At 43.4% G+C, this 18,648-nt stretch overlaps 1 protein-coding gene across 1 annotated transcript; it reads left to right on the forward strand.

Moving 5' to 3' along the window:
- Window positions 1–712: 712 nt before the first annotated feature.
- Window positions 713–2,551, forward strand: tcf15 (transcription factor 15). The gene is made up of 2 exons (XM_075475769.1): window positions 713–1,357; window positions 1,825–2,551. Exons 1-2 carry the CDS (start codon window positions 881–883, stop codon window positions 1,885–1,887), a joined length of 540 nt encoding a protein of 179 aa, XP_075331884.1. The 5' UTR covers window positions 713–880; the 3' UTR covers window positions 1,888–2,551.
- The last annotated feature ends 16,097 nt before the right edge of the window (window positions 2,552–18,648 follow it).

The raw sequence follows: 18,648 nt of genomic DNA on the forward strand, positions 1-18,648 counted from the left end.
AAAAGACTTTAAACATCCAAAAGTATGGCCATGAAGTTATTCATTAAAGCTCGGCCCAGATATTTTCATTACATGTATTAAACAGAGTTCCCTGCAACATGCAGATGGTTTGGACTGTTCACTTTTATTCAGCTTTATACCTCTACTTAAAAACATTTAAATCACAAATATCATTATGTAAGCTCATGTTGTTTTTCTTTTTACACCTTTTCTTTTATTAGTAGTTGTCTTATTGTTTTTACAAGCCAAAGTCATGATTGGTTTATTAAAGAAATACACTTTTAAAGACTAAATTTCATATTTATTCAATCAGACCCACATTGATCATCATTGGTTCCATTTTTTTTACATGAATAATAAAGTACTTATTATACAATACAGCCACTGCTTGTGATTCTTTCTAAACTTTATAAGCCGGCTTTACCAAGCGCAACTTAGAACCTATTGATTTAACTTCTAATTCAGCTAATTAAAGTTGCTGTTGATGGTAGTTACATTAAATAAATCCAGTGCCAGTGTTTCTTTCTGTGTTGATCTTGCGATCAGTTGGTCTTCGAACTGTAAAAGCCACAACTTCTGTGGTTTCTGAATTCTGTGTGCAGTTTATGGAGTCTTTTGACTTTAGAAGCTACTGTAAGTTTGTGCGGGCAGCTCCTCCCATCCAGCTATAAGAGGCCAGCTGACCTTGTAGTCTGTGTCCATCCTGAACTAGGCCAACACAAGCTGACTTATGAAAAGTCGGACAGCTTTATTACAAACGTCCTTTCCCGCAGGTGGTAATACATCGCAGGCTTTGTGCCACATGGAGATGTAGGAACAGTCACCGGGTTTTGTTTTTGGACTAACTGTGCAGCAGATTGGGAGCTGGTAACTTTTAATCATGACTTTTGCCATGCTGCGGCCTGTGGCGACGCACTTACTCTATTCGGACTTCGCTGTGAACTCAGAGGACGACGAGAACCGCAGCGAGAGCGACGGCAGCTCGGAGCAAAGCTACTGCGGCTCAAGCGAAAAACGGCGGCGGATTTCGCGCAAGCTGGAGGGAGAGACCGCTGTGGTGATGAAGCAGAGGAGCGCAGCCAACGCCAGGGAGAGAGGCAGGACCCAGAGCGTCAACACCGCATTCACAGCTCTACGGACTCTCATACCCACGGAGCCGGTGGACAGAAAGCTGTCCAAGATTGAGACTCTTCGACTGGCATCCAGCTACATTTCCCATCTGGCCAACGTGCTTCTTATAGGGGACGGCTGCGCTGATGGACAGCCGTGCCTCGGCGCGGTCCACGCGCAAGGAGAGAGCGGGGGGAAGCAGCCTCGGACCATCTGCACCTTCTGTCTGAGCAACCAGAGAAAAGGGGTAAATGTTATTTTGTATCTCGGTCAAAAATAATTGAGATACAACGACAGGAAAAGACGCAGAAACCTAAATTGTTGGTCTTGACAGTGTGTTTTAAGAGGTTTGTGCCCGAGGCAGCATCTGTTTTTGCTTAAAATCACTGCAATGATGTTCTTATTGATCTATTAATCATTTAATCTTTGAGTGTGTGGGTTCAAAACACTTTTACGCACCACACATGCTCGTCGCTTGCTTTAAATTCCTCAAACAGATGGCTGTGTTTTACTGACCACTTTCACATGGTGTGACAGACAACACCCCCCCAAATGGTTAAGCTGTAAAAAAGTATTGCTGTGTAGTAACTACATTATTTCCCCAGAGGAGAATTTTCAGTGGAATCTGGTGCAGATAAATTAAACATTTTTTCTTGAATCCTCAAATGACTCTTTTTTTTTTTTTTTTTTTTTTTTTTTTTCTTGTCTTTTCAGATTAAGGATGGAAAAGACTGTTTGAAAGTGCGAGGGCTGGGTCCGCTGCGAATGAGGCGCTGACTGAAGACCAGTAGATGATTAGCAACCTGAAAATCCTCAAAGACTTTCTCAGGGAAGAGTCGAAGCTGGTCTTTACAGAGCGCGCACTCATGTACTTGTACACATGCTGGATCAAATGATGCAACCACAGAAGAGACTATTTATACTTGACTGAGAAATTTAAGCATAAGACTTTAAAAGATGCAGTGCATTTGTTTGAAACTTGGGAGTTTAAAAAAAAAAAATCCTTTTATCTGGCAGAAGTTTTAAATAAAATCTATTTTATCAAAATGAGAGCCAGCATCTTATTCCCAGTTTTTATCCACTGATAAGAAGAGACACACTTCTGCCACAAAAGAAATGAGTTTTCAATATTAGGTGGGATTTTTGAAAAATGGTGTTAGTAATAAATATTAAGCAAGCCATTGCATTTGGAAACAAAATAACCACTTTGTTTAACCATATTATTATCACAATGCCCAGTGAAAATCCTGTTTGAAGCTACATTTACAAATATAGATAATAAATCACCATTTTGGTGGTATTAAATGTACTTTGCATCACTCTTACACATACACAAACACGCGCGCACACATTTCCAATATTTCCATCACTGTTGCCAAAATGTTGTTTGGAAAGCATGCGGAGCTACAGCAAAAGGTTCAGAGTTTCTGGTGTCACTGTCTGCTGTTTTTTTTTTTGTTTTTTTTACTTTCCCAAATCCTCAGCATTGCTGTTTTTTGAAGTCTGTTTTCGATTAGTCACGGCAAATAGTAGCCCACACTCTGTTCTGAGCCCCAACACAGCTGTTGGTGTGTCAGAGGAATAAATCACTGCTGTGGGCCCAGTGGACAGGGAGAGATGGGGTGAGAGGCCAGAGGTCAGAGTAGAGCACTGAAGTGAAGTGAAATGTAATGATGGCGAATGATGCAAACATAAACTTGTCTTTTTATCTTTTCTTGTTAATCGTTTCATTCAAATGTCAGCAGTAGCTGAAGACTCAGTCTGATTTTGAGACTTGGTTTCTTCATTTTCTCATTCAGTTTTGATGTTTTCTTGTAAACTTATACACAGACAACTTTCACTTAAAAATGCCAAAAAACGGCCCAGCCTCTTACTTTCTTCTCCAGTCTTCAAAACCCAATCTAGTGAGCGCTCTGTCAGGCAGGTTGCAGCTCAGAAACACAGACAGCTGAGCCAGAGTTCCTGTCTGGCATCGCTTTGAGTAAGACTGCAAACGTAGTCCTCATAATGACAGAAGAAGGCTCCCCGGTGACACAGGAGTCTGTATGGAAAGATAATTTTAAGGCAGTTAAAGGGGCATGCTGGGGGTCTAAGCTTCCCTCAGCCTCCCTCCCCCACCTGCCTTGTCAGGATAAGTCGAATTTGTCCTCCAAGTTTCGGGACCAGGGCCTCCTCAAATGGCTCCCCGAGGCTCCCACCGGCAGGAAGATGTCACGTAGGCAGAGGAAGGGAAAATAACGCGCAGCCGACCTCTCTGAGGAACTCTCTGTGCGGTGGGCTTTGGGTCATCGCCAGTCTTGACATCATCCGGCACTGGGACACAGATGTACAGCTCTCTCGTGATATTTTTCAGAGCAAGCGAACCGAACGGTGAGTCTTGAACAAATTTGGAGTCATATTTAAATGTATATATATTTTTTTTTTTACAAAGATGACAGGTAAGAAATTGATGGCAAAGACTATCAGAGGAGATGGGTTTAAGGAAAGACAGCGGATGTGATCATTGCGGATCTGTTTAACATGTCTGTCAGGCGAGGGTCCAGGGGATCCATCTGGGGACCACTGCAAAGGTTTACCTTCTCACTTTGGTGAGTTTTTCCTTTTCCTCTAATGCTCTTCTCTCTTAATCCCAACAGAGAATTTTTTGCAGGAAGCGATGAAATGAAGCTCAACCACAGTTTACATCCTACTTCTGCCAAAAGTGTGACATGAAATGAAAAATAACCTGAATAGTTAGAGTTTTTCTTTGTTGTTGTCAGATAGAAACGTAGAAGCAACACATCTTCTTAATTACCTTTCTCTTCTCTTCTGTAATGTAAATTATTTTAAGAATGCAGCTGAAAAACTGCCTTTGTACTATAAGCAACTTGCAGTGATAAAAAATGAAAAAAATCCCTTTTTTCCCCTTTCACAAGTTTAAATTTTGACCTATTTAAATGGTTTATTGAAAAAATAAATTCACATTATTCAAGTTGAAGCAAATAGAGCTTGAGTACACAGTTAAAATATATCTTTTATCAGTTATTATATTTAATTGCAACTCATTGTTTTGCCAACATCAATTGAAAATAGTACAAATATGAAACATCACACCTTGAAACTGAGACATTTTAGATGTAAGCAGCAGACCACCAGAAGCAGGACAGGGGCATGTTTACTCTGTTGCATCTGCTGTTCTTTCAGCGATACTGTTAAGTGTTTGGAAGCTGAGCAGAACACTTACTGTAGTTTTGAAAGTGAAATGTTTTTACATTTTTGTGGGTTGTAGGACTTTTAGCTGCTCAGTGGTTTATGATCCCCAATGCTGTATTATTGCATAATGCTCGAAATGTTGTCCGTGGTTGACAAGTCTGGACGTAGGGCAGGATAAGAACTTGAACTCCTTAACTGCAAAGTCATGTTGTAATTACATGCAGACAGGGACTTGCTGTAGTCTAGCTTAAGTAAGTAAGGCAGCAAGTAGTGAGATATGTTACCACCCAGACAACATCCCTATAAAAGAGAAAGACTGTGGTTGACAACATGTCTTTCCCATGCAAGTGCACCTGGATTCCATCACAGGTGCTGGTTTTTGAGCTGTGCTCTAATGACAGCTTGGGGGCTGCAGCATCCATAAATTCTGAGTTTACATTTTTTTTATTCTTTATGCATTAGATCAGCTCTCCGTGTTTGTGCTTACATATTTTTTTTCCTTGAATAGGTTACTAACATAACCATCTATAACCATTTGTGGATGCAGCTGTGCTCACTGACAGTGTTGTTCAAAAGTGTTTCACAGCCCATGCAGTGATTTCCATGACAGAATAACGCGTGCTTTTGTTGAAAAAAAAAACTGACTCCTTCAGGGATGTTTTGTACTATGTTTTGGTGATGACATTTCTCTTTTTTTTGCAATTTTACAACAAGAAATATTATTGTTAAATTGTGAAATCTCTTCCCATCATTCTGTCATTATTTGTAAAGCGACTCAGCATCATCTCATGGATGGACTCTACACCCAATCATGTTATTCTAATTGATTATACATTCTTCTTTCTAAGTTTTACACAAATTTTACACAACTTTTCCATTCCTTGTTGCCCCTGTCCTAACTTTCTTTTAGGAAAGGTTGCTGGCACCAATGTCAAAAATAGTTTGTTTGAGTCGTCATGTCGTCAAGAGATTTTGAAGCCATTAATTTTTTTCACATTTTATGTAGCACCCCAATGTCTTTGGACATGCGGTTGGGAAACTCTGATTTACAGCACATTACAGATTGCATCTTTTGGGAGTTTTTCATGTAAAAGAGCAGAAAAAACATTATGTGAATATGGTGAAGGACAATGTGATCTGATACATAGAGGGGGAGAGAAGTCATATTTAATTGAAGAGGCACAATTTAATAAATCCTGGAGCGTTGACAACTAGGGGACACCTTTACTGATGAAACCCAAATCAGTTCTCAGACAGCTGAATGTGTTCCCGTTCTTGTTTCACCAACAGTAAAGGAGGGGAAAAAGTTAAACTAGATGAACCAGAAACAGGAAGGATGTAAAGCGTTTTTTTAGCATCATCTGGGAACGGAATCCTGATTCCCAGATGGGTGCTTATCTTCAGCATTTTGTAGTTTTGTCAGAAAACTCTTGTTAGACAAACCTGCACATGGTAATATTTTAATAGCTTCTGCTCCCAGAGTCAGTATGTTTCAAACGCCCATTGGCCAGGGAGATGGCCCCTCGCTCCACCTGCATGTCAAAGATATTAATGGTTCTGTGTCACTCTGTGGCTCAGACGCCTCCCTTCCTATTTTACTGGACATGGCCACTTTTCCACATGAAGGAGAAGGAAGTCTGTCTGCCTAACCGTCAGCTGAGCTTCTGTGGGGGAGAAAAGCTGTCCGAGGAGCCGGTTGTGTCTCCTCAGACTTGCAAGAACCATTGTTTTCATGTGCCAGAGAGTTTGGCAGGCCCTTCAGACAGAGGGAGGATGATTGAGGGCCACAGAGTGAATAGAATGGATGGGTGGGGGAAGCTGGTTAGAGGAAATCCCAAAGAAGAAATTAAGGGAACAATACAGATCCTCGTAACACTGCTGTGTTCTGTTGCAGAATCAGCCAATCAACCCCCAGCAGTCAGCAGCATGCCAAAGCCCAGAGGCAGAGGTGAGAATCCAGCAATACACACTGATCATAAAGCTTTTTTTTTTGCTTCCTTAAATAAACAGTTTGAATAGGCACTGTGCTGCAGCTCTGAAGCCTCAGTTTACTCATAAAGACGAGAATCATTTCAACCAGTTACAGCTGTATTCAGCATTTACAAAACAAAGACTACCCACTTCAAATGGGAGGGGAAGAAACACATTCTGAGTGGTGACAGAAGTACTCATTTCCCCCAGTGTGTGTAAATGTTTATAGTTATGAGTGTTTGAAATGTGTGTGAAACAAAAATAAAAGGCTATGAATCATGTTTTGCCCACACTGGAGCAACAGAAACAGGCAATAAACACAAGACTGACAAATTATTGCTCCATAACGCTCATATGACAAACTTGTTAGTGTTCTATTTTGACTTAGCATAACTTTCATTTTGATTTGATCAGTGCAGTGGTAGATAGAATGAGCACAGCTTGCTTGTCATTGCAGCTGCACCATGGCTCTAATACTGGCAGAATCCTACTGCTCGTAACTTTGGTTCAGAGCAAAGTATCCTTGAAACAATTGCTGAAACAGTTTGTTCAAACATTCACGATGCTCTGAGGATGGAGGAGGTTGCTTTCTGTCATTTCCTTTGGCTCCACAATGTGATTTGTCTGCGACAAACTTGCATGGCAACCGAGCCAAGAGGACTGGCTTAAAAACTACTAAACATTCGTGTAACATCCTGACTTTTCATTTAACACTAACAACAGGCCAAAGTATCCAGTGAAAACCACCATCATCAGCTTTGGTATGATGTCATGGTTTGTGTTTTTTTTTTTATGTTTTTGGTTCTGTTTATGAGTCACTTTGTTGTTCTGATTTTTCACGTTTTCTGTAGTAGGCTGCGTGAAGTTCATGTTGGGTGTTCTGTTTCATTGTATGACACAAATACTTGTCATTTCCTCAGTTTTCTCGGTTAGTCTTGCTTTTTTGCTTACCACATACCCGTCCTCAATAATTACCACGCCTGAATTCAGTGAGTCATTTGCTTCCTCAACATAAATACTCCTTTGTTCAGTGCCAAATCCTTGTTTTTGTTGTTTCTTGTGCTTGTTTATGTCAAGTCAAACTGAGCTCAACAGTTTTAAGACTTTGGTCTTCCTGTCCTTTGTAGCTTCAGTTTGTTGAATAAATTGTGACATTATAGTTAACTGGCAAATAAATAAAAAAAACGAACTTGTCAAACTAATATTCTAAGATTTGACCTGTCATCAACCATTACTCCTTATCATCCTTAACCCATAGACTCTATTTGAAAATGGACATATCCTTAGATAGAAAAAATGAAGACTGTGCCTAAGTGCTCTAAACTGGCATTCTGTCTGATTCATGTTATTGCAAAATGAAAAGCATTTGTATAGAGAATGTACAGGTAAGTCCCACCTGGTTGCATGTTGGAAAAGGAGGACCAACTTATGTGGAACACAGTCGTGTTATCGGCTTCAGTCACCGTCTGTTGTTTCCTGGTGTAGTTTGGCTAAAAAGGTGTTAAATATGGTCAAATTTAGTGGAGAAGGATGGAGATGGAGACAGGAAAAGAGAAAGAAACTCGATCTCACTGAGAAAAATTGAATTGGGCTGCCAAGGAAAATATGACATAGATCCTAATGCTGGACCGGATTACTGACCCAGATGCACTACCTCTGCTTACTGGACTTTGAGTGAAAGTAGCAAATCTAAGGAAGTTCCAAAGTAGTCTTGTTGTTTCTCTATGTACCATCTTCTAATTAACAAGCTGGTGTTGTTGTGAAACATTATACCCTGCTTAATCTGACCCTTTTTTTTTTGGCCCATTTGATAACGTAAACCAATCACAACCCCTGCAAATACATTCAGCTGTCTGTTCTTTTTATAGAGTGGAAGTTAGTGGGTGTTTTAGTTCACAATATTGTTCATTAAGATTTGCTATAACCTTGGACGTTGTTAAATATTGGTTTGTTACATCATGTAAAAATTAACTGAGTCAAGACTGTGGAATCTGCAATAGCCCTATTGTATCCTTATTATGTGGTGCTCAAACAAACCAAAATTCACATTATCACATCAACTTCACCTTCTGTATAGAAGAGTATGGAAGATTCATGGATTCTTAACTAATTTGTGGCCTCAATGAATATTTTCCTGATGCATTTATAGTCTCATCTGGTAGTTTGACAATGTATTTAATAAGACATGATGTTCATTCCTAAGTTACTGTCCGACTTAGGGTGAAACAAATGATAAAGCATTGCATTTTTTCAGGTGGTGCCATACTATGACTGAAAGCTGCTTCAGACCTGAAAATGAGACATACATGAATCAATGGGGCAGTTTCCTTTAAGTGGTGAATAAAGTATAGGTAGCAGCTCTCTTTCTTGGAGATTTCAAGCAAACAAAGGTTACTTTAATTTTTCAAAATAACAAGATAACAATAAAACCATTTATGTGCGCTTATTCTTGCAGCTTTTCTTTTCTTCCATATCTGTTCTTTTATCATATTCTTTTATCTTTCATATTGTAATCATAATCTTTAGAAACTTTTAAACAAAAAACTAAATCGCTATCAACTATTTGCAGCATTAAAATTCAAGAGTAAGTGATAAACAAGCTAATTTAATCTCTAAATATCATGTAAATCCCTCTTTGGCACAGAAATACTGGCGCTGTTCGTGTCCATCAAAGAGCTGTATATCTGTCAGACCCTTGTAAACATGTATAGTTTTCATGGGAAAGTCTGTGCATACAGGACCTGTGGGAGAGATGGCGGAACCATTGGGATGTTTCATTTCAGCAAACAGAGCAAACAGTCAGAGGATTTCCTCAATCAGAGGCGACAGAGTGTGCAGTGAACAACCTCACTGACAGAAACATGGAGGCCTGCACTCGCAGCTGGGTGTGCTAACAACCTCTGGGATTTAGTGTGGCGTGCAACACCCTTTAACTACAGCACTGAGAGGCAAAATCAAACACATACATGCACACATCACACGTGCCCTCTGTCACATTCACACCAACAATTAAACCTTCAGAGAATCACAACTTTGATAAGTCTTACACGCCTGCACAGTTTTTGCCACTGACCTCTGTGGCCCCTTATTGCATGAACTTAAAAACTCCCTTGTGTTTGATTATGGTGTTTTCCCTAATGCAGCACTGAAATATCAGCACATCTGCAACTGAGAGACATTTGAGGAATGTGAAGTATCATGCCTCAACATTCGATATTTATGTCTCACTCTGCTGTAATGCTGAGATTACTCCCGGTCAAAGATCTAAAACTGCTCACAGCTGCAGTTGCTGGCATCCAGTGGGAAAAGTCCAAAAAGAAAAACAAAATCCTCATTTCCACTCATGTTGCGTTGTCAAATCAGTACATTTCTGTGCCTCCTCTCCTGTAGTGCCAGCTGCTGCTGAATGAGGTATTGTTTAATGCAAGATGGGGGAATCCAGAGACCTCACTCTTCCCTTTTCCATAAAGTCACTCTGCTATTATTAACCATATATCGACCTCTTTTGTCAACAAGAGCGACACATACAAATAATATGCTTGAGGGGAGACAATGGTTAGTTCCCTGCCATAAAAACAACAGGATGAGCCAGACTCATAAGAGCATGTGTGTGTATGTGTGTAAGATTGATGTGAGTCCTCTGCATGCAAGACGGTCTCTGGAAGGAACATGTCACTCACTGACAAAACACTTCACATACTTCTCTGGGTAGAGATTAAAGACCTAGACTACTACTACTACTAATAATAATAATAATAATAATGATATATTATTATTATTATTGGTAGTAGTAGTAGTAGTAGAGTCCTATGGATTTGTGGTTAAAGATCTTTATAGTTTGGGTATTTGACAACTTGACTGGGGATAAAGAGAGCAGCCCAGAAAAATAGATTATTTCATTTGTAAAGATTTATTTCCCTATGTGAAAGAAACTGTGGACAAATATAACCCTAAATCCAAAGAAACTGGGTAAATGTGTTTTGTTAAAACATAATGGAATGATTTGATAATCTCATTGACAAGGACCAAGGAATGGGAGGACTCAGATGCAGAGAGTAGCGTAGTTCAAACAAATTTATTTTTAATAAATAAACAAAGGGGGCTATGAAAAAAGTTATAACAAAAAATCGCTCCAGATGGAGGAAGAACAGGATCTGTAAGAAAAATGAAAATCTCTCCTTAAAAACTGGAGGCTGTTTTCTATGGCTAAAGCGCAAAGAACAAAAAACACTCCTAAAGGGTTGGAGGCTATAACAATGAGCTTCTTCTATAACGATTAACTTCTGTGGCTGTGAGCTATGAAAAGGCCTGGCATGAACGATAGAACGAAACACACTGGCAACAAGACAAAGGGAGACGCAGACTATAAGACACATGAGGGTAATGGGGAACAGGTGGACACAATCAGGAATCAGGGAAGACACTCCAACATGTGACACATGAGGAAGGGCAAGTGACCTGAAACGAGAGGAGAGTTATTCTTCAAAATAAAACAGGAAATCACAAGACAAAAAACAACCCCAAAATAAAACCACCTCACCGCGGTGTGACAGTACCCCTCCCTCTAGGGCCGACTCCTGACGGCCCAGGCTGATCAGGGTGATCCCTATAAAAGTCATCTATGAGGCTGTGATCCACAATGTGGCGTGACGGAACCCATTGTCTTTCCTCTGGACCATACCCCTCCCAGTCAACTAAAAACTTTCTTCCTCGGCCCCGGTTACGTACTGCCAGCAGCTGCTTCACCTTGTAAACGGGGCCGCCATCCACCACTTCTGGGGGTGGAGGAGGCGTGGGTGCTGGAACCAGGGTGCTTTCCTTAACTGGTTTGACTTGGCTTACATGAAAGGTGGGGTGGACGCGGAGAGATCGGGGCAGACGAAGGCGGACCGCAGCCGGGCCGACCACCCGTGAGATGGGGAAGGGGCCCACGAACCGAGGAGCTAATTTCTTGGAGGGAACCTTGAGGTTGAGGTCCTTGGCCGAAAGCCATACTCTCTGGCCCGGCTGGTAGTTGGGAGCGGGTCTTCTCCTGCGGTCAGCTGCCCTCTTCATCCTATCTCCCTGGCGGATGAGCACCTGACGAGCGGCTGCCCAGATGCGGCGGCACCGGCGGATCAGAGCCTGGACGGATGGTACTGACGCCTCTGGCTCGTTGTCTGTGAAGACAGGTGGCTGATAGCCGAAGACACACATAAAAGGGGAAAAACCAGTAGCTGAGGTAGGCAGGGAATTGTGAGCATACTCTACCCAGACCAGGTGTTTGCTCCATGTGGATGGGTTCTGGGACACCAGGCACCGGAGGCCGGTTTCCAGTTGCTGGTTGAGACGCTCGGTCTGGCCGTTTGATTCCGGATGGTACCCTGAAGTCAGGCTGGCTGTGGCACCGATGAGCCGGCAGAATTCCCTCCAGAACTGGGACACAAACTGGGGTCCCCGGTCTGAGACAATGTCCTTTGGAAAACCGTGAACTCTGAAGACGTGGTTGATCATGACCTCTGCTGTTTCCTTGGCAGAGGGGAGCTTAGGCAGGGCAATAAACCTGGCCATCTTTGAGAACCTGTCCACCACCGTGAGGACCACAGAGTTACCTTGAGACACCGGGAGCCCCGTGACGAAGTCCAAGGAGATGTCTGCCCATGGTCTGGAGGGAATGGGGAGTGGATGTAGCAGTCCCATGCGTGATCTGGTGGAAGTCTTGTTGCGGGCGCAGACCGAGCAAGCCTCCACGTACTCCCGGACCTCCGGCTCCATGGATGGCCACCAGAACCTCCGGGAGATGGCAAACATGGTCCGCCGAACCCCCGGGTGGCAGGAAAGCAGCGAGGTGTGGGCCCAATGGATCACCTGTGGGCGCAACTCTACAGGGACAAAGAGACGATTTTCTGGGCACCCACTAGGTGTCGGAGCCTCACCATTAGCCTGCTTAACCTCCTTTTCTATCTGCCAGGAGACCGCTCCAACCACACAGGACCGTGGAAGGATGGGTTCAGGTTCCTTGGCAACAGGCTCGGGGTCGAAGAGTCGTGACAGGGCGTCGGGCTTGACATTCCGGGACCCCGGCCTGTAGGAGAGAGAAAAGGAAAAACGGTTAAAAAAAGGCGCCCACCTGGCCTGGCGAGAATTGAGTCTTTTGGCTTTACTGATATATTCCAAGTTCTTGTGGTCCGTCCAGACAATGAACGGCTGACTGGCCCCCTCCAACCAGTGACGCCACTCCTCCAGTGCCACCTTCACAGCGAGGAGCTCACGGTTGCCAACGTCATAATTTCGTTCCGCCGAGGACAGCCGCCGAGACAGGAAAGCACATGGATGCATCTTTCCATCCAGCTCGGATCTCTGAGATAAAACTGCCCCGATCCCCTCGTTGGAGGCGTCCACCTCCACCACGAATTGTCTCTGTGGATCGGGCATGGTGAGTATAGGAGCCGTGGTGAAGCGTCGCTTGAGGTTCTGGAATGCCGACTCTGCCTCTGTGGACCAATGGAAGGGCACCTTGGGGGAAGTGAGAGCATGGAGCGGAGCTGCTGTGGCGCTGAAGCCTCTGATGAACCGCCTGTAAAAGTTAGCAAAGCCAAGGAACTGCTGAACTTTTTTGCGGCTATCAGGTGTGGGCCACTCTGCCACAGCGCTAACTTTAGCCGGGTCCATCTGCACTCTTCCAGGGGCTACGATGAAGCCCAGGAAGGAGATGGTGTCGGCGTGAAATTCACTCTTTTCAGCCTTGACATATAATTTGTGCTCTAAAAGTCTTTCAAGTACTTTGGTCACATGGGTCTTATGCGTGTCTAGATCTAGAGAATAGATTAGAATGTCATCCAAATATACATATACAAAATGATCTAAAAAGTCTCTGAGGACGTCATTAATCATGGCCTGAAAAACTCCTGGGGCATTAGTGAGGCCAAACGGCATTACCAGGTACTCATAGTGGCCGCTTGGAGTGTTAAAACCTGTTTTCCACTCATCCCCTTCCCTGATTCTAACCAGATGGTAGGCATTGCGGAGATCTAACTTGGTGAACACCTTAGCTTGCTGAAGCTGGTCAAAAACAGACGACATGAGCGGCAGAGGATATCGGTTCTTTACAGTGATGGTGTTCAGCAGACTATAGTCAATATATGGTCTTAACGACCCGTCCTTCTTCCCCACAAAAAAGAACCCTGCGCCAGCTGGAGAAGATGAGGGACGGATGAGCCCCGCCTTCAGGGAGGTCTGAATATAGTCTTCCATGGCCTGTCTCTCAGGGCCGGAAACAGAGTACAGACGTCCCTTGGGGATGGTGGAGCCGGGGATTAAGTCTATAACGCAGTCATATGGTCTGTGTGGCGGGAGGGATGTCGCTTTGGATTTGCTGAACACTTCTTTGACGTGGTGATAGCAGGGAGGCACTGAACTCAGGTCCGGGTAATCGGAGTCTGCGTTGGGGTCAACAGAAACAAGATTAATTATTCTGCCGTCCTCCCCCTGAGCTGGGGTGCTTATACATCGCCCTGCACAATCTTTTCCCCACCCCAAAATAGACCCGGTCTTCCAATTAACATGGGGGTTGTGGCAGAGCAGCCATGGGAATCCCAAAATCAATGAATGTGTAGGCGCCTTAAATACATAAAATCTCAGGCGCTCTGTATGTCCGTTGATGTGAAGTTCAAGAGGCTCTGTGATGTGAGTAATAGTGAAGAGTCTTTGACCATTGAGAGCTCTGGCCTGGATGGGCTTGCTTAAAAGTTCAGTTCTGAGCCCGATCTTCTCCTCTAACCCCCAGTCCATCATGCTTTCATCTGCCCCCGAGTCTATGAGAGCCCCAAGTACTGTGGTGAAAGAGTGGTGTTTTACCTTAACAGGTGAAAGTCTTCGTGAACCGGGGACAGCTGCCGTGAAGCGACTCACCATCGAAGTCCTCTTAGTCGGGCATTCTAGAACTCGGTGACCTGACTGCCCGCAGTAATAACAACGACCCTCCTGCTGCCGTCGCCGTCTCTCCTCCGGTGTGAGTCGAGCTGTACCGAGTTGCATCGGCTCCTCCACTTCTGACGCCGGCGAGTGATATTGTCGGCTCGGTGGCGAATGCGGGTAACTCGGCCCCGCCGGCGCTTGAAGACGTGTATCCATCTCCACAGACGTCGGGCGAATCCCTCGCCGCTGATGGAGCTCATGAAGACGGTTGTCGGTCCGTATGGCGAGCGCAATAAGCGAGTCCAAGTCCGGGGGCAGATCCGACGAAACCAGTCGATCCTGGATGGATGTAGCCAGCCCCTTCAAAAACACATCATATAGAGCTGTAGAGTTCCAACCGCTCTCCGTCGCCATGGTACGGAAGCGAATGGCGTAATCACAAACCGAGTCTTTGCCCTGTCTCACTCCACTTAACTCGCGAGCCTTCTCCCGATCGTCCGAAACCGGTTCGAAGGTCCGCAACAGAGCACCCTTGAAGTCTGCCACAGAGCGGCAGAGCGGGGAGTCCCGGGCCCACTCAGCCGTAGCCCATAACCTAGCTCTGCCAGATAAGTGCGAGATTATGAAGGCGATTTTAGATCTGTCCGTAGGAAAGGCTTGTGGCATGTGCTCAAAATGAATGGAGCAGTCAATTAGAAACGGTTTGCACAGACCCATCTCTCCGGAAAACCGCTCCGGAGGAGCCAATTTTATTCCCGTCCCGACAACGTGCACTGCAGGGGCCGGGGAGGAGGCTGCTGGCACGTCAGGAGTGGGGGGGGAAACGGTTGTCTTAGCGATAAGATCAGTCAAGGCCTGGACCTGATTAGCTAAAGCGGTCATGTGCGCGGCCATGGCTGACTGGAAACCCTCTTGCCTGCTGAGGCGGGAATCCTGGTCCTGCAGAACTGCTGCTACCTGCTGAGTCTCTGCTGAGTCCATTCTGGCCAGTGTGTACTGACAAGGACCAAGGAATGGGAGGACTCAGATGCAGAGAGTAGCGTAGTTCAAACAAATTTATTTTTAATAAATAAACAAAGGGGGCTATGAAAAAAGTTATAACAAAAAATCGCTCCAGATGGAGGAAGAACAGGATCTGTAAGAAAACTGAAAATCTCTCCTTAAAAACTGGAGGCTGTTTTCTATGGCTAAAGCGCAAAGAACAAAAAACCAGGGCTCTCAAGTCTCACGCAATCAGCGTGAGACACACGCATTTCAACAAGTTCACACGCTCACACGCCACACATGCCATTTCTCACGCTGAGAAATGATCAACTTTGTCGCACAGAAATTCTAATGGCCTATACTATAAACGAGTCAATGGCAGGTTACTGTGCGCTCATACAGCTCAGAACTATAGCTCCAGTACAGCTGTCTTGATTTAGCAACCCATCGGCAAATCACAAAATAGAATTTCTCAGCCAATCAGAAAACAGAATTTCTTGTTGCCGGGTGAGGTCTGAAATAGCTTTCAGCTGCAAGCACGCGTGCAGAAGTTGTAGACGAGCTGGAGGTGGAAGAGAACCGTCAGGATCATCAGCAGGTCATATCTTCATTTATTTGAATCTTTTATTAGTTACTATAGTTTTCCTACTCCTTGTAAAAGACCAATACCTGCCGATTAAAGTGTTCGTTGGAGTAGTAGGCCTAAATATTCAGCACACACCCTTTGACATGAGCAACTTAATGAAAAATGAAAAATATGTAGGAGTGTAATTAGGCTTCCGTGGTTCATTTTTTTCAAAGGTGACTGGTATGAGCAGATTCCCAATAAGGCTATCTACAGGTGCTGGTCAACGAATTAGAATAATTTGAAATAGTGCAATCAATAAATTCTTTGAATGCATTTTTCGTGCAGAAAGCAAATCAGGTGTTCACCGCACCTGTCCTACTCGTTAGACTAATCACAGAACTCGTTACCTGTAAAAAATTTGCTCAGCTGATCTTTCCAAAAGGCCCATTTAGGCCATTTAACTGTGACACTGTTGTTTTATTGAATTAGAATAATGGAGAAACCGTTTCATTGAATTAGAATAATTTTTATTATAATTAGAATCATCACTTTCTCAGTATTTTGTGGCTGCCCCCTTGGCTTGTATGACTGCCTGAAGTCTCCGCGGCATCGATTTGACCAGCTTGTCGCAAGTTTCCGCACTCACAGCTTCCCAGGCAGTGGCGATGTTCTGCTTCAGTTGGTCCAGCGTAGTAGGCTTTCTGTCGCGAATTTTCCGCTTGACGATGGCCCAAAGGTTTTCAATGACATTGAGGTCAGGCGAGTTGGCCGGCCATGCCAAAACTTCAAGCTGTTTTTTAGTGAACCAATCTTTGGTCGACTTTGCCGCATGAGCCGGTGCAAGATGCTGTTGAAATATGAAGTCTTCTTCGCCGAACTGTTCCTCAACAGTCGGAATCAGGAACGTTTCCAGAACATCTTGATACAGTATATCATGATATACTTGATATACTGTATCAAGATGTTCTGGAAACGCCAAATTGCCAAACTGGTATTAGTTCTGCCGCACTGAAATGCTGATGCAGAGAGGGTTTTTTCCATGGTGGGGCTCAATAAAACCAAGACCAGGAACACTTTGTTTCTGAATGGAACTCTGTCATCCATCATGACTGTGAAAATGGCTGACATTGAGCCACAGTGCTTTAAATGGGAGCCCCCAATATCAGTCATCAAGCATCAAAATCTGCCACAAACACTTACAACAAGACATACATTTTTTTTTGTTTGTTAAGATTTTGAATACCTAAAACAATTTATTTTCAAATATAGCAGAATTTAGTGTAAAAGTGAAGATTTGTGATTTTGGTATAAATAAAACAATTTCTTTGTTATTTAAGTAGCTAGTTTATGGCGATGGGATACTGCAAGGGACCAGCCCCCCCCCCAAAAAAACCACGAAAGAAACCCCGCTTCGCACACGGCCTGGCCCCTGCCCCGCCCGATCTCACTCCAAGCAAACTTGAAAACTTGAGAGCCCTGAAAAAACACTCCTAAAGGGTTGGAGGCTATAACAATGAGCTTCTTCTATAACGATTAACTTCTGTGGCTGTGAGCTATGAAAAGGCCTGGCATGAACGATAGAACGAAACACACTGGCAACAAGACAAAGGGAGACGCAGACTATAAGACACATGAGGGTAATGGGGAACAGGTGGACACAATCAGGAATCAGGGAAGACACTCCAACATGTGACACATGAGGAAGGGCAAGTGACCTGAAACGAGAGGAGAGTTATTCTTCAAAATAAAACAGGAAATCACAAGACAAAAAACAACCCCAAAATAAAACCACCTCACCGTGGTGTGACACTCATAAGCAAACATGTTTTTCATCATAGAAAATAGAAAACACATTGAGGTCTATTTGATCTTGAGAATGCGAAACCTGTGATTTTCCTATATTTCTGACCCCTGCAGTGATTTCTATGCCTGTTTTTAATGCAAATTTACCTGAGGGCCGAAGGACAGAGATGTCACAGAGATGTCCCCCAGTTGGTGGATGGAATACTCAAACTCAAACTTATTCTAAAACTACTCCACAACTTGTAGACACAGATTTTTGCTGATTGCTGAACCTCTGCCCATCTTTATTTCTGATAGACTTTGCCTCTCTAAGGTGCTCTTTTTATACCCAATCTTTTTACTGACTTTTTGCCAATTAACCTGATAAGTTGCAACAGGTTCTTCTAGCTCTTTCTACTTCGTACCACTTTTCCAGCCTTTTGTTGCCCCTTACCGAACTATTTTAAGATGTGTTGCTGCCATCAAAATGAAGGTGAGCTGATACTTTTAATAAAATTATTAAAATGTCTCAAATTCAACATTTTATGTGATTTCTATGCTATATTGTGAATATGATATTGATTTATAAGATTTGCAAGTTAAAACTCTACTATTCAAAGAGAGGAGCTATTTGAAATATTAAAGAAAAAATTATTTGTATATTAACATGATTCAAGGGCTGCCATCTTTTCTTCGCCTAAGCTAATTTCAAATGGATGGAGGTGAGGTGGGAAATTGTCCTATTGTTTGGCCAGTAAAACTGTGAAATTCTTGTCATAAATTAATGACTTGTCATCATCCAGGTTAAAAAGGACAGGGAAAATCCAGTTTAATACCAGCAATCAGTGCAAATGATTGACAAGTGACTCTTGTACAATAAGGTGAAACACCAAATGCAACATGCCTTTTGGAAAGATATGTGTATTATCTTTCTAAGATGGTTGTATTTGGAAGCAAAGACCCCCATAAAACACACTGAATAAGGTTTTCTCAAGCATAGTCGGTACCTGAAGCCACAGGAGGTCAAAACAAATTTCATGCATACCAACTCTCTCAACTGCCGCGCCCCCCTCTGACTCTAATTTTCAAACTATGACAAGCTCGGACAGAGCCACAGAGGACATGATATAACCGTTTCCACAAGA

The sequence above is a fragment of the Odontesthes bonariensis genome, chromosome 10 (genome assembly GCF_027942865.1).
Source record: "Odontesthes bonariensis isolate fOdoBon6 chromosome 10, fOdoBon6.hap1, whole genome shotgun sequence".
Classification (NCBI taxonomy): domain Eukaryota; kingdom Metazoa; phylum Chordata; class Actinopteri; order Atheriniformes; family Atherinopsidae; genus Odontesthes; species Odontesthes bonariensis.

Excerpts from the sequence above, each read along its gene's own strand:
- tcf15 (XM_075475769.1), top strand. The coding sequence starts at position 881 with ATGACTTTTGCCATGCTGCGGCCTGTGGCGACGCACTTACTCTATTCG. Across the intron at positions 1,358-1,824 it reads TGAGCAACCAGAGAAAAGGG|ATTAAGGATGGAAAAGACTG; the intron begins GTAAATGTTATT and ends TTGTCTTTTCAG.